Source organism: Ruditapes philippinarum, unplaced genomic scaffold, assembly GCF_026571515.1.
Source record: "Ruditapes philippinarum isolate M1 unplaced genomic scaffold, ASM2657151v2 ctg1954_1_1_1_1, whole genome shotgun sequence".
Classification (NCBI taxonomy): domain Eukaryota; kingdom Metazoa; phylum Mollusca; class Bivalvia; order Venerida; family Veneridae; genus Ruditapes; species Ruditapes philippinarum.
The window spans coordinates 127,908-144,978 of NW_026857458.1; the positions used below are offsets into that span (position 1 = coordinate 127,908).

Sequence of the window (17,071 nt, forward strand, 5' to 3'; positions counted from 1 at the left end):
GGTAATCTCTGAAGAGTTTTAGTGAACACAAATAGTGTTTTTCATATGTAAATGTGAGCAAGGTCATTTAGCAATTACAAGTACCATGTTGAAAAAAATGTTTGTATCATTTTAACTTTTCTTTTGTACATTATTGTAATTCAAGAACAACAAACAAGGCTAGAGATGTGTATGCCATTGTTGTCATTTTCAGGTTCATGTACACGACACAATGCAAGTTAGAATCCGGGTCAGCAATGGAACTTATGTACGCTGCGAAGAAATACCAAATTGTAGAACTAGAAAGAAGGTGCATAGAGTTCTTGAGATATCGGTCGATAACGTTTGCTGTATTCTCACTGAGTCAAGTAGAATTTGTCCTGACGAAGAATTTGAAGAGAAATGTCTGCAATTTATCATGAAACACAGCTCAGACGTTATAGAATCCGCCGGGTTTTGTTCACTTTCCGAGGAATGCTTGAGGAAAATACTCGAATCTGATGGCATGTCTGCTCCAGAGAAAGATATTTACAAGGCATGCAAGAGATGGGCATTAGAAACAATTCGACAAAAGGGGAATTATGAATTAGATAACCTATGTATTGAGAGTAAAGGCAATGAAGAGCTGAGGAAAACTCTAGGTGACCTGGTATATCTTATACGATTTACAAACATACCGAAAGAAATGTTCTCTTCTACAGTTGCCAAAGAAAATATTCTATCCTCAGAAGAAAAGGTGGAAATATTTCAATACATGCTCGATAAACCTTTTGAAACACCGCAAGGGTTCCGATTCAACACTGAGTCAAGACGGGACGTCATCAGTAATAAAGTAATCAAACAGTTTCTTTATGATTCGAATGTGCCTTTCGTAATCAAGAAGGGTGAACAGCATGGTATAAATTTCAAAATTTCAAGCGGATTTGTAAAATTGGCGGGAATCAACATTTTTCGTTCATATGACCTTGAAAAACCTTGTCAAGGAAAAATCACTGTATTGGAAGGTGAACAAGAATTGCTAATAATGGATGGTGTCTGTATAAACTCATATGAAGCAGAAAGCTTTTATTTATACCGATGAAATTTTATTTGACCAGCCACTCCGGATAAAACCGGACGTTATGTATTCGGTGATACTTATAATTATGGCCGACGGTCACAGTTATTTCGGAAGTCAACAACGACGAGATATAGCAGAAGGCATTGATGATAATACAGGCGTAAATATACAATTCTTTAACTGTCCAAAGTCGACAGGCAACCGTACGAACACTGAAGTCGGACAAATAGACGGACTTATTGTTAAAGTATTTGATTAATTACAAATACTACATTCCAAATGATGCCACATAGACATATAACACTTACATTTGTTTGAAGGAACGGAGTTATGACTAAAAAATTACGTCTTTTTAATACCACTATCAACACGAGCTGACAGTTTTCATATGTGCAGTCTTCAAAATTCTGGAAAAGAGATCACTTGGGTGTTTTGAAGAAAAAAACAACAAATGATTAAAAATCGCCAACTTTGTCAAATTTTCCTTTTATTTGCTATTATTGTCATGTGGTCGATATTCCATTGTCGTAATTCGTAACGAATATCGTTTTATGTTATGTCCTCTATTTTGTATATATACATGTATCTTGTGTATTTGTCTGTAATCTATATGTTATATTTCTCTACAGTCCGATATACAATCCATTATCCTATATCATTCCTATATTATTTTATTTCATCATCTTTTCATCCTACTAATTACTTATATTTCATTTAGCTATAACTTGCATGCCGGACCACAGTTTTTACATGCGCACTTTGATAAATAATTGAGCCCCGTCACGACAAAACCAACATAATGGGTTTGCGACCAGCATGGACCCAGACCAGCCTGCGCATCCGCGCAGTCTGATCAGGATCCATGTTGTTCGCTTACCAACTCTATTACAAGTAGAGAAACTGATAGCGAACAGCATGGATCCTGGTCAGACAGCGCGGATGCGCAGGCTCGTCTGGATCCATGCTGGTCGCAAACCCATTTTGTTGGTTTTGTCGTGACGCGGCTCAATTATATTTCTAAGGTGTACACCAGAAATTGTTTCTCTTTTTTATTAAATTATCTAGGCGTTTGTTTTATGTCCTTTACAGGTAATTGTTGTTTATCATTATGTTTCACTATATCATGCAACTTTCCATTGATTGTTTCTGTATTTCGGAGCCGTGCACTTTGATGAATATATTTCTAAGATTTGCACCAGAAATTGTTTCTCTTCTATTATTAAATTATCATGGCGTTTGTTTTATATCCTATACAGGCATTCATTCTATCATAGAGAAGAACCATACGACAAAAACAAATGGTTATATTAACAATCGCCGACTTCATCAAATTTGTTGGTTTCAGAAGTCCCCACCTAAGATTTTCCAAGAAGATGCAAATATCTCAATGACGTAAATTTGATGGTTTTCCTTTGATTTGATATTATGTTAATCAAATTTTCTGTCACTCATGTTTACATAGCAAATATTTTCAATTTATATTATGAAAATTATTCAACTGCCTAAAGCAGACTGCAATAACAACTCAACAAAATGCACAATTTTACACAATTGTTTCACCTTCACTTCACAAAATTTCCGAGCACCTGATCTTATTTGCATTTTCAACTACACTGTGTTCATATATGTACTTATAAATGTAATCATATTGTGTTGTTTTTTTTCCCTCTAAAAGTGTAAACGGTTCTTGTTTCTCGATTTAGCGTGTACAATCAATACGCTTTTGATTTTAGGATGGGCAAATTTTGTGACAAATTTAGCATGTCAAATTTTCAGTAGATAACACGTATTTTTATAGATATTATTATAATACTTTAAATATTATTCTTTATTTGGATGATCATTCCTAGTACATTATTAATTATAAAGATTTGTGATAGGTTATATAGCATAATAGGTTATATGGCATAATATAAGCTGAGTGGCTAGGTCATATAACCAGCAAAATACCGAAATTGTAATACTAACTAGTACATATTTATAAAACATAATTACATTTTACACGTGAACAATATTTACGCAATACATTTTAGGATAGGCAGAAAAAGCTGTAAAATCTTGTGGGTCTTACTATTTTAATCATTTTCAGTTCATAAAACTTATATTTATTTTCGTTTTAATATTTATCCTGTTTCATAATTTATACTACATGTACATATACCCGTATTGAGAATTGATCAATTTCGACTTCAAACAAACCATTCACTTTGTATAAAAACACAGTATTTGTTCAATATCCACTGGCAACTGAAAGCACATGTATATATTTAAACATTGTTCCGTTCAGTTTGTAAAATATTATTTGACCATCAAGTGGAAACCTACAAGTGTATCGGTCAAACACACACTGTCAATACTAATGTACTAAAATAAACAAACTGTGTTGAATTAATCAAACAGAAAATCCAAACACATAAAATCTACTAACTGTTGAGTGGTCAAGTCGGATTAATGATAATAGTTGCTAATAAAACTTAAAACTTCATGCTAAAGCTCTTTTAATAATTACACCAAACACTTCTACAAATAACATTATCTTATAAATAAAAGAATAATATCGAAAATGCTACTGTCATTGCAAACACCATTACTACTACTACTACCACCACTACCACCACCGCCCCCACCACTACTGCCATTGCAACCACCACAACTCCTATAATACCATCACTACTACTACTATCACCACAACTGATAACACCACCTCCACTACCACTTCCATCACCACTCCCACCACAACTACCAACATCATTACCACAATCACTGCTACCATTACAATCAATAACACCACTACCATCACTACTACCACTACTACTACTACTACTGCTACTATCACCACTACTACTACCACCACCACCACCAACACCACCACTACATCTACTACCACTACTACTTCTTCCATCACCACTTCTTTAACTACCCCACCATTACTACCACCAGCACGTCTACTAGTGCTACTACCACTACTATTTTTACTACCACTACGATTTTTACTTCCTCTACCATTTCTACTACCACTACGATTTTTACTACCACTACCATTTCTCCTACCACTACCATTTTTACTACCCCCACCATTACTACCACCAGCACGTCTACTAGTGCTACTACCACCACCATTTCTACTACCACTACCATTTCTACTACCATCACCATTATTACTACCGGTTATTACAATCATCATGGAATATAGATGTTGGTGTATACATGATGTGAATGAATGTCTGAAGTATATCCTTCAGGTATAACTATCGTTAAAAATAACCTTCTTTTAAGCCAAATTCTTTATTCAAAGGACTATTCAAATAAATTATGAATTTTTAATAAAATTATGAATCTTACCGCACATTAATTTTTGTGAGTGATGAAAATACAACAATAACAAAAAAACAACAACAACAAAGAAGAAGAAGAAAAAGTAGAAAACTGTCTTAAGTGTCAATTAACAAAGAAGATGTATTTAAAATTGTTTAAATAAGGGGAGACAATTCTTAGAACATATGTGCTAGAGTTATGAGCCTTGCCTCACATGACACATGTGTTTATAATGGCAATTGTTTTAAGTTTGAAGTGAATTATTTTAGTAAAATGAAATCACTAAATAATCAGTCAGCATATTCACGGGGGAGGAAGTGTTACACGAGGCATGTACTTCTTATGATAACTTGTCAAGGAGTTCTTGTGATAACTGTCACGGAGTTCGCCGGAAAACTATTAAATATACTACAAAAACACTCGTCAAAAATGGAAATTTTCATTTTTAAAAAGTGGGTTTTAGGTGCTGAATTAAATTTTAATGATTAAGCTTGCCTTACATATTGTATTATGTGTCAACAACTAATTCATAGTCCATTTTTCATCGCCTCTTGCTTAAAATCTGGTAGTTTTGAGTTAAATTTCCAAATTATTATTATCTCCCTCGTGTTACACTTCCTACCCCGTGATATTGCTAAGGTTTTTGCTATACGTTTCTCCTAGCGTTCCATAGTTACATACTATTTCTTAAAGGCCCATGATTCCTCAACAACATTTATTTTTTATTCTCATCAACGTTTTATTTCTGATATCTTGTAACAGTTTCAAAAAAAAAAACCTCATTTTTCACATAGATGATCAATCGTTTGCTTTCTTGACTCTGTTGGCAATTGGCACAATCGTAGTGAATTAATATTTTGAATGGAAGTCAAAATACTATTTTGCTACCCTTATGAGTTTTGACACACAACTTTACGTTCGTTCAGCGCTACATTTACAGTTAGAAAAAAAACACGGATTACATATAAATCCATAATTGAAACATATTTGACATTTCTAAACGCTTGAAAATTCATATACTTCTGAGGCATATTGTGCCTTTAAATGCACGAAATGCGCTTGAGTATTCAGCAATTTAATGAGGAACCGGGTGAACGTTAGAACAAAAGTCATCTCATTTATTAATAAATAAATATGTAATCAACGGTTTAACATTTGAAAAAAAAATGTATAATGTTCTTTTTGTTTCCATAATATCGGGAGTTATATTTCTCCAAATACAGTCTGCCAGTCAATGTGAAAGAGATCCGTAAATAAATCATTACGATATAGAATGATTTAATAAAGCCCGAGTACAGTTAATATCAGTTTGACCTCGTGCAATTGTTTAAGTGGCAAATTTATCAATCGATGCCATTTGTTAGGGACAGATCGATTACAAAATCTCCATATGTATGTACATTGTATTAGATCCTATAAATAATCGATCACAAACTGACAATTGTAAATACCATAAAGTATCTCAGTGCAAAATGATTTAAAGGGGAAAAGGAATGGCGGGGTTGGGGAGGTGGGGGTCAAACACAAAACGTTTAGTAATTTAGGGGAATTTAGTGCACGGTCACTATCGCTGTTTATCGTAGAATAGGCTGAGTCCAATTTCTACAATATTTACCTCCCTTGCCAAAATGGCAGCCATTTTTAGGGCAATATAATAAACATGGGATAGTGGTATCCTTAATTGATAGCCATAAAAACTATATCAGCTTTGCGGTGTATGTTTTTTATGATACAGTACAGGTTTAATGTATAATTTGAAAATCGTCTTATTTGTGTTCTGTAAACGATGTCGGCTGCAAATTTGTGAATCAAGCTTTATTTTTATCAAGGGAAGCAACTATGTAGTTTTCTAGACGGTTATTTTGTACACGAGATACAGTTGCCTAGAGATTTGGGTCATATTTCCTTTAAGTCGTTTATATTGGGCCATAAAAGATTATAAAACTATTTATAACTAATAAAATAAAAGCTTGAGAAAATCCAATATCACAATTGTAAAATGATGCCTGTTGAAATTCTTTAAGCTGATTAAATGCTCGTTAGGTTAATTTGCTGACACGAAAGGATGACTACACAATTAGTTCTACTGAACTTTGACAGGTTATATGGCTATATATATACGGTTGCTTTGTATATAACCCGAGCTTTTAGGCCTATAACCTGTTAAAAAATGTTAATTAACGAATTTATAATACTGGAAACATTCTTTATAAGAGAAAAATGAAATTAAATATCAAATCGCTATATGCAACTAAACTAGTGGCCAGAATGGGAAAAATGGCTAAATTTTATGGCCAACATTTTTGGAAACAGTAACATTAAACCCAAAATTAAAAAAGTCTTTTGAGAAATAGACGTGGCAACAACTGTGTCGCTTAATGGGCCTTTAAAACAGGGGCCTGTTGTCTCGTTAGTTGTTACTGTTATTTTTGCTTTATCATTTGAGAATAGTTAGAAATCTTTCTTTAAACAGTTACAAGATAGTAATTGTTATTATATTTCTAAAACTGACTAATTATCAATATAAAGATTGAGTGATACAAGTTGAATCAGTGCATTTAAAGTAAAAAAAAAAAAAATCCCCGCATTATTTTAAGCTTACCCGTCACATACTCGTAACCTACATGTGTTGTATTTGTATATTTTATATTGCATTTTATCTTGGTGTGAGTTCCAACGAAACAGTCGAGTCACCTTTAAATTGATCGAAGAAGTTCATTTAATGGCACAGGAAACATTTTTATTGAGAGAAAAAAATCCCCGCGGTTCACAAAATAGCACACGGTAGATATATACTGTATGCTAGTATATCGATTGTTATACCTTTATATAATCGATCAGTTCAAAATACAGCACACGCGAGTGCTGCCTTATAAATTCGTCGTATATAAATATTACTACGAACACGGGTTTAAAATTATATTTTCAAATAACTATATGAAATTAAGATACATCTTTTTAGCTGGACTAAAGTGTTTATATTTTAGCTGACACATTTAAGGTACTTTAAGGACATACATTTACGTTGTTACGGTTAAAAGGTTTTACCTGTGAAGGTAACAACGGGTATTAAGCGAGAAATAATCTGTAGACAGAATTACAATTGCTTCGTATTTATCGTTCAGTTTGACCTATAAGCGTGTTTGGACATTTAAGGTTCTTTAAATTTAAATCTATAACATTTTAATCCTTATTAACGCTGTCTTGAAAGTTCAATTTTGGAATACGTTCACATGTTAGAATTTACATAAAAGTGTCAGCTGTTGTTTGAGGAATTGTCTTACTTCTGTGAGAGAAGGACTTCAGAGGACATGCACAGCGGTAAGTGAATCACCTAATATTTTATTATTAGTTTATTATAAAGAATTTTGACAGGGTATATGGCCCTGTATAAACGGCTAGATGTAGATCTAGCCCGAACCGTTAGGAGACAGTTATATTGCAACAAAAAACGTTATATTATTTGTTAAAAAGATTTTTGACAAGTTATATGGCTCTATGTGGCTCTATATAAATGCTTGTTTGTATATAAAACAACATTACTATAACTAATAATATACACAGCTGCTGTCGATTTATGTAAAAATCTCTCTTTTCTCACAAACTGTCGTTTATATCGGACCATATAACCTGTCAACAATCTTTATAACTTATAATGTAAATGGTTGTTTGGAAATATAACCCGAGCCGCTAGGTGAGGATTATATCGCAAACAACCGTTTAAATACGGCCATATAACCTGTCAGGAATATTTATAACGAATTAATAATACAGCCAGCATCATTTTTTTCAGAGAAAAAAGTAAGAATTCTTCATAAATCGATAGCAGCCGTGTATATATAAACGTAACGATTATCCAATGAAAAGCGACGTTACAAACGTGCAGTTTTATAAACAGTTATCTAATCTGTTATCTAATTTTTGTAACGAATTTATAATACTGCAAACTTCCTTTATTACAAAAAAATCATATATGAACTAAAGCCGGGTATATAGATTATATAAACGTCATGATTATCGAATGAAAAACGACGTTACAAACGTGCAGTATTATAATGTTTTATATAAAGGATATTGAATGAATATAGGTTCGAAACTGAATTTATTATATACTTATAAATGAAATATTGAGAAATATTGATGAAATAAAATGAGTATTTTCATTTTCCGTATTTTCACTGTAAAAATTTATTTTCCACTGCAGTGAAACATATTTTCCGTATTTTCACTGGTGTCTTGCCGGACTACTTTCTTTTAAATTCTGCCACTACACAAAATTTAAGGGAAAGTCTTTCATTTTTATCGCATAAAAAGAGAAAAATGTATATAATAAACAGAAAATTTAAGTTTTTTCTATCAATACATGATTTATTTCATCTTGTGGCATGAAAATTACCATATTTCACTCGTGGCTACCGCCACTCATGAAATATTTATTTTCATACCACTCGATGAAAATAAATCATGTATTTATAGAAAAAACCTTAATATCCTCTATTTATTGAACCAGTCGAATACAATTTTATCATGTGATTGCGTTGATTTCTGTTGATAAAGTACATGCTTGATAAATTTAACTTCATGCATGAGTTTATCCGTCGCCTAGCTCAGCTTTATCAAACTCCCCATGAATTCATATTGAAATAAAATGAAGAGAACGGAATATTTAACCACCTAAAAGTTTGAAAATATTTCTAGATCATGTAACTCAATTTTTTATGGTTTTATATCATAAATCTGATGCTCAAATAAAGATTTATCAAATATTGTTAGTTAAAAAAAAGCATTATTTGTAAAGATATTACCGAATTTACATTTCATGTAAATAAAGGGAGGTAATTAGGAATCTATTTTCGATAAAGTTAAAGTAAGAAATAAATGCATAGATTTTAATGATTACTTATAATGCGAATAAACATTTGCAGTACATATTTAACATATTCTTAGATGTTTGGAAATTGTTTTAGAAGAATAATCATATACATATATAAAAATTCACTTATTTACTTGTTACATCCTAAATTACAACACTGAAAAAAATGTTTTAACATTAAAATCTCTCTTGCATTTGGCTTAAACATTTGGGACTACTTTTTACAGATATTACGTGTGGCATATTACTGCGCACACCATGGACTCGAGAGGTTCATAACATTTGAAATTTCAAAAAAAAAGAAAAAAAAAAGATACGCATATTAAATTTGAAGACATGATACATAGAATTGATATTGTAAAATTTATCAGGCTCGACACGAAGGTGTAGGCAAAATAAAATATAAGAATACCATATTTCCAAAGTAAGAACTGTTAGAAAAAAGTCTTTTTCATTGACACGCTCTAAGTGAAACGCGTCTTTACGCTGTCTGCATAACGTATATGACGTCACGTCAAATTTTTTTTTATTTTATTTTTTTTTATTTATACATTTTAGGAACATAGCACATGATACAAAATATAAAATCATACAGTTAAGAGATAACATAAATAAATCATATATATAAAATGAGATCATAAAACAGCATAAAAGAGCACACTTTTGTCATAAAAAATAAAATAAGAGGTACTATGCACCTATGGATAGCCCATTAAGCTAAATGCTTATTTCCAGTGGGGTCCATAGAAATAAAAATAAAATAAAATATCAATAACCCTTTTACAGGACTTGCAACGGGCAAAAACCACACGAATATGTGATAAATTATGTAATGTGTTGTTGTGAAGTTATTAACAATAAAAAAATAATTGTATCGGTTAAAAAGTACGGAATGCCGTTAGGGCCATCGCCTATGAATGTGTTAATCTGAAACGCGATAGTCGATAGTACGATGGTGAAAACACGAAATCACGACAGTACGATAATGAAAACGCGATAGTACGATGATGAAAACACGACAAAACGATGATGAAACGCGATAGTACGATGGTGAAAACGCGATAGTACGATGGTGAAAACGCTTTAGTACGATGATGAAAACACGACAGTACGATGATGAAAATGCGAAATCACGAATCTACGATGGTGAAAACGCGACAGTACGATGGTGAAAAGGCTCGCATAATTATAATGATTAGGATTTTATTCAACTCGTTCAATAAATTTAGTATTAAACCTACACTCATTCAATATCCGCTACATATGTAAAAGTGGTCTTTCAAACAGAATTTTATTTGAAAGACACTGGTGTAAATTATTCCATACTTACATTTTTATTATATGTAAAATAAACAGTATACTCAACATCACTAATTTCGCGACATCATTTATCTCACGGTAATGGCATATTTTCATGTGACCAGTGTTATAATTGGTCAGAATTGACATATTTTATTCAAACACCTTAACAACAAAGGTTTTGTGCAAAATAATTTAAATCTATAGAATTTTACGTAAAACTGAACAACATTTTACAAACTTCTGCAAAAAACAACAATAGTCCATTAAAATTGTGCATACGTCTGAAACAATCATCATTTTCTAAATGTTCTTGTTTGTTGAAAAAATAAATTTTGAGTTACAATGTAAAAATACTTTTAATATTTAAAATTATGCAAAATAACTTAATTTTTTTTTACTGAAACATGAAAAAACTGAAATAAAACACCATTACCGCGAGGTAAATGATGACATACTGTTTTCAAAATGGTCGACACACTGTTTACATCTGACAAATTAAAACTAATTTTGATTGAATATATTGTTGTTTCCTTGTGTCATATAGCAGAAAAATGACTAAATGATACAGTTTATGACAGTTTTTGTAGTGTAACTTTATTGTTTGTGTTCTTTACTGTTTTAAAGTGTTAAGTACCGTGAACTAAGAGGAGCACAGTATATGTTTAATTATGTCTATACATAAGCTTTCTTCTAAATAAGCGCTAATTGTCACGTTTACGTTGATTTACTAAACGACGTTACGTCATACTGTTCTATAAAATTATTATGTAAGAATATGTTTTTTCTAAAGGAAGTGACGTCACTTTATTTCTACGCTGAAAAAAATGAAAGGTAACCTTGCTTTTTTTTTACTCCAACAATGGAATTCAAACACTCACTTCGCTTTCATAATCATTTAGTTTTTGAACTTTGTGTTCTTATAGGCTACTTTTTACAATTGAATGATATACTAATGATGGAAATGAGGTGAAAGTATTTGTGGCAATATTCAAACTGCGGGACCCCACTATTCTGAAATAATTAAACCTCCATTACTTTCTGTAATAAATTACAAAATATCAAACTGTAAGTTGACATTTCAAGACATAAGTGGTTGAAATACACAGCTTAAAGGATGATATGATTTATGATTTGCAAATAGAAAATCTACTTGTGTTCTGTTCGTGTTATGTACAAGTGTATCGTTTGTATTTCCAGAATGTGTTCATTGATGAAAATAGATAATTAGAGGGAACGGTCTCATTTAAAACTAGTAAGAAGGTGTTGTCATTGTCATTGTCATTTCTGTGTTTTTTTTCGTTTTATATCTATCTTTTCACATCCCAATTGTTGAGTTGGAATAACGAATTATATATTCAGGGCGCGTAACTCCAGCTGAGCAGTCTGACAGCAGTTCTGTCAGCGGAAATCAGAACGGTACGGAAGAGGTGTCAAATAACCAAGTGAAACCCGCAATTGATGATAGCCCTGAAAATATACCACCTCCGCCTAAATATCAGGAAGTTGTCGAGATGAACAGGGTTTCAGAAAAGGCGGGAGATAGCGTTGCGATGAACGGATTTAGCGCTACAAATTACGATAAAAGCGTTGATGAACTGCCGGAGAAATCCGCCAATGGCGGGAAGGAAGACAAAAAAGACGGTGACACGGACAGTAAAGCAGACGAGAAAAAAGAGGAAGAAACGCCCATGGTCGGGCTTTTCGAAGTCGTAAGAACGAATCTTTCTATACTTTTTTTATTTGCTTATTACACAAATCGATTTTAACTTTTGACTTGATGAAATGTTTCAATTATTCATTGATTCATTCAAAACATAATACCAGATGATAACGTTTCATATCAGAATAATTCATGGAAAAGAGAAAACAGAAATGAAACTTTTAATGTAAGCTAGCAGTTTTTCTCATCTAATAATAAGCTGCGTATGAAACTATTTTTCAAAATACATTGATATCTGTAACCACTTTTTAAAGGCACATTATACCTCAGAATTGAATATATTTGTTTTCTTGAGAAAAGGCAAACATGTGTTTAATAATTTTTGATAGATCTACAAATATTTTAAACGTATGACAGGTTTATCACCAGAAGAAATAGCGCTGAATGTGAATCAATTGTAAAAAAGGTTGCAAAATGTAAACAAATGATATTTGGACTCCCATACAAAAATACTGTATCAATACAACGGTGCCATTTTCCAAATATAGATGGTTCAAAAATAGGCTCATTGTGTATAAGCATACTTTCTCGGATATTGTACATAACATTTTTGATCAATGAAAATAATAGCAATGTTATAGCATCATGGGTCTTTAATACATATTCATGGTAGCATGTGTACCCCAAAATGGCTTCCACTTTGGCAAGGGAGGTTAATATTGTAAAAATCGGGAAATATCCAACTACATGTATCTACACAGATATCAAAATGTATATAAAAACTTCGGTCATTTATGAAACTGCCCAGATACATAAACCTCAACTATTAACTGATGGTGTACGTGTTACCATAATATTGCAACAAACACACACATCTAGGCAAAAAATTCAGAGTTCAAAATCAAGCACACACGCAAATTTTATTACATCAAATTTAAATAAAACATCCGCTGGGGGAATAGTTTATTGATATATGACACTCAAGATAACTATCGTTTAAATTTTTATATATTCATTCCTCAAGTCTCACATGACACGTTTCACAACATGTTACAAAAATCAACGGGGAGATTTATGTTAAACTTTTCCATCATAATATGTTTTGTAACGTAATGATACTCTTTATTCAACGCTTCAATAAGTATCAATTAAAATGTTGATGATAACACACAGGTTTGCGATAAACCAAAACCGTCTATCCGGTTACCCCTTGATGTTTCGACCTATTTAAAGAAAAAACTTTTAGCGTGATTTTTGTCTGCATCCGTCCGTATTTTACACCTTTCAAAAAGGAGGAGTAATTTCCCTTTTAATTTCTAACCAGAATTTATAATTTTCCGAGTTTAAAATAGCGCGAATACTTGTAAAGGCTCCCAAAATGGACCTCTCTGTGCAATTTTCTTCCGCGAATTCAAGTACACATACAGTATATACATGCACCAATACAGACACTGAATAATCGTGATAAATTCCGCTAAAAATGGAAAATCACTATAGATTGTGCATGTTTTCCAAGGATCATGAGTGGCTCGCCTGCCCGTTTGGTTTACCGTATACAGCTGTGATAAATGCCTTCACGTAATAAACGTGCATGCAACTGTTAGCTTAATTAAAGGTCAGTAGGTCAGATGTCAACTTTCAAGGTAACAGTGACATATACTATGAAACCTCTTTCCGACATTGTCTTCCAAACTCATTTTACGTCAATTCGATGAACTCAAATATAAACATTGAAAAACCGGTCAATATTGTCTACCACAATTCTTCAACATTTTCACTGTGATTATTGCCATATCAAAACGACGAACCATTCTGTTACTAGGTCAAAGGTCAAGGTTTCAATGTTTTAAACTTGTAGTGCATTTTCTGGTGATTCGTTGCATCACTGCAATATTAAGAGCAGGCTTTTTACACATTTAAGGCACATTATCAGAAACAAATAAAATTTTACTGTTTTAGAAGGGACAAACACGAATTTTTAATGCTTGAATAATGGTTTAAGAGAAATGTCAAATGCTTGTTACTGAAAAAAGTAGCGATAAATGTGAAATAATTTTGCCATAAAGAAGCAAAATGTAAACAAAGTAGTATTTTGGCTTCCATACAAAATACTAAATCACTTTAATCTGTACTTGCTGCCAAAAAGCAACAGATGTGATAGACGATTCCAGTAATTGGCAAATGAGTAACTTTTTGATACTATAAGAGTACACTTAAATCAAAAAGCAATTCTGAAACATAATGGGTCTTTAATGATTCACATACATTGTATTATGAGCATTGATGCAAGCAGAGTATCCATAGCCTTTTCGGTACAAATCGGAAAACATCGGCTATTTCCGTAAAGTTTCTATCGCAGAGCATAATAGCCGGGGAGATCAGATTGTTACTTTACCTAACATACTTAGAAATTATTTATCGCATTTTAAACACGCTCAATGTTTGATTTTTATTCATCTTTTTTTTCAAGATTATGTTAAGTTTGTTTTTGTTTTAACAAAAATGTTATTAACGAAAAAGATATATAGATTTAACATTAATCTTTATGTACATATATTGTGTTCTTGTGTGCTTTTTAACTGATTCGTATACGATTTATGTCCATGTCAGGGAATTCTTGGCATAACATTTTTATGGTTCATTCCATTTTAGTTTCGCTATTCAACAAAGCGGGACAGACTGTTTATGATATTAGGAACGCTATGCGCAATGATTCACGGGACAGCGTTTCCGCTGATGATCATCGTGTTCGGTGAAATGACGGACCTGTTCGTTAATTCCGGCAAGTACGAATATGCCGTCGACCAGTTGGTGAGTCTAGGAACACTGGCAAAACTTAACTTCACATCTGAACAAGTGATCAAGGACCCGGATCTTTTAGAGTAATATATGTTCTGTATATTCTTATATTTACGTAACTGATTAATATTCTGAAGTCATAATGACCATATAAAATGTTGCCGACTTATACAATCTCCTCTGGTTCCTGGAATTATTCACGAAGGGGGTACAAGTAAGGCTGGAAATATGACCATATGACCGTTAAAGTGTCTACACCGTCATTTTTTTCATATATTGGCCAGTTTACTTACCGCGTTGGAAATCCTGTCAGATAGTCGCAATTTATTGCACATTTCTGCGTTTCTTATTGCACGAATCATGCGTATTTTTTACATTCCGGCATTACTGATATACACGGTGGTCTATGTTACAAACAAAACTGATAATATAACACAATGAAACTTGACTTACTGTAAAGAAGGGCAATAAACGCGTGTGCACTTCAAATTATTATTATTTTTTAATTGGGTTTTATATCTCACCAACACAGTATAGGCCATATGGCGACTTTTCAGCTTAAGGTGGAGGAATTAAGACCTCAAGTGCTTTATTTCAGGCATAAACGGGCATCTGATTAGTACCACCAACATTCCGTAAGCTAGCTGGATAGCCTTTTCACCTGAAAGAGTCCGAAGAATCTTTCACGGCTCGAACCTGCATCGATGAGAGTCAAGTGGCTCTAAATTAAAATAAGAAGCGAAATCCCGTTATTGGGAAAGCAAGGGTTGTATTTAAACATGCGCTTATTGACAACTCACTACAGGAAAATATTCAAACGAAACTTATCATTCACAAGGGTGTGTGGTTTCCCTACAATCCAATCATAATTATTTCCGGGGTAACGGGAAGCCAGGCTTAACTGTTAATTGCATTTAGATATATTATCTTTGATTTGATTTATCAAATGGTATATGTGTGAATACGAATCTTTTCACTATGTTCTCATGTTCATACAACATTTTTTTAGCCTACACAAACTATACACTGTCAAAAAAAGGAAAAAAAAACACAACGGAATAGAAGTTTTTCTGTTTCTTATATTTTTTTTGCTCTCTCTTTTTTGACCTTACGTTTCGAAAGACTTCCCCTTTTATTTTGTGCATTGGCTGACTTTAGAAGAAAGTAGTCTCGCATTATATATATCGGTTAAAATATGGAAAATAAGTTTTACTACAGTGAAATGTAATTCTTACAGTGAAAAGACAAATAATGAAAATATGCATTTTTGTGCATATAGATACAAATGTTTTCTTGCTTTGTTTCACGACACATTTATAAATAAAGGATATTCAAATTTTTTTTCTTTCTGTAATAGAGGACTTATTTTAATCGAGTGGTATGAAAATAAATATTTCATGAGTTGCGGTTGCCACAAGTGAAATATGACAATTTTTATATCCCAAGATGAAAGTGAGTTCTGTTTTTATAGAAAAAAAACTTGTTTTTTTTTATTTATTATATACATTTTTCTCTTTTTTGAAATTTTGACATTTCAATTTGAAAGTCTACTTCTTAAATTTTATGTTTTGTCTAAATTTAGAAGAAAGTAGTCCGGCATGACATCAGTGAAAATACGGAAAATATGTTTCACTGCAGTGAAAAATACATTTTTACAGTGAAAATATGAATTTTATTATATAATATACTAGAAGTTACTAGTGTTTCCTTGCTTTATTAATGCTTCATTCATAAATCTTGTTTATTTGCTACTTTTAGGCCATATTTGTCATTCATAACGACGGACACGAACAGTACTGTGGACATATCAGTTATAAAGAGTGCCATTACCGATGATCTTCTTGATACCATGCGGACATATGCATTTTATTTCATAGGTAATGCGCTTCTTCCACATTCCATAATTTTCCAAAACTATCTGTCAAAACGCCTCTAAGTATTTAACACATCTCTTTTTATATGCATAAAATTATGTTCATATCTGTTTTTGTAAAGTGAAGTTTATTTTTAACAATATTATGCTGTTTGTAATATTTTTGTTTCTCATATGTTCAATTGAAAATTATATTCTGCATTAATTACA

General features: G+C 32.3%; 2 protein-coding genes across 2 annotated transcripts; both read left to right on the forward strand.

The window, feature by feature from the left end:
* The first annotated feature begins 211 nt into the window (after nucleotides 1-211).
* Nucleotides 212-1,060, forward strand: LOC132749811 (uncharacterized). The gene has a single exon (XM_060739714.1). The coding sequence runs from the start codon at nucleotides 212-214 to the stop codon at nucleotides 1,058-1,060; it is 849 nt and encodes a 282-aa protein (XP_060595697.1).
* A 6,110-nt stretch (nucleotides 1,061-7,170) lies between these two features.
* Nucleotides 7,171-15,035, forward strand: LOC132749809 (ATP-dependent translocase ABCB1-like; the record flags this gene model as incomplete). The annotated part of the gene is given in 3 exon segments (XM_060739712.1): nucleotides 7,171-7,675; nucleotides 11,889-12,238; nucleotides 14,842-15,035. Coding segments are annotated over 3 exon segments (554 nt in total), but the record flags the coding sequence as incomplete, so codon positions are not given.
* Between the last annotated feature and the right edge of the window lie 2,036 nt (nucleotides 15,036-17,071).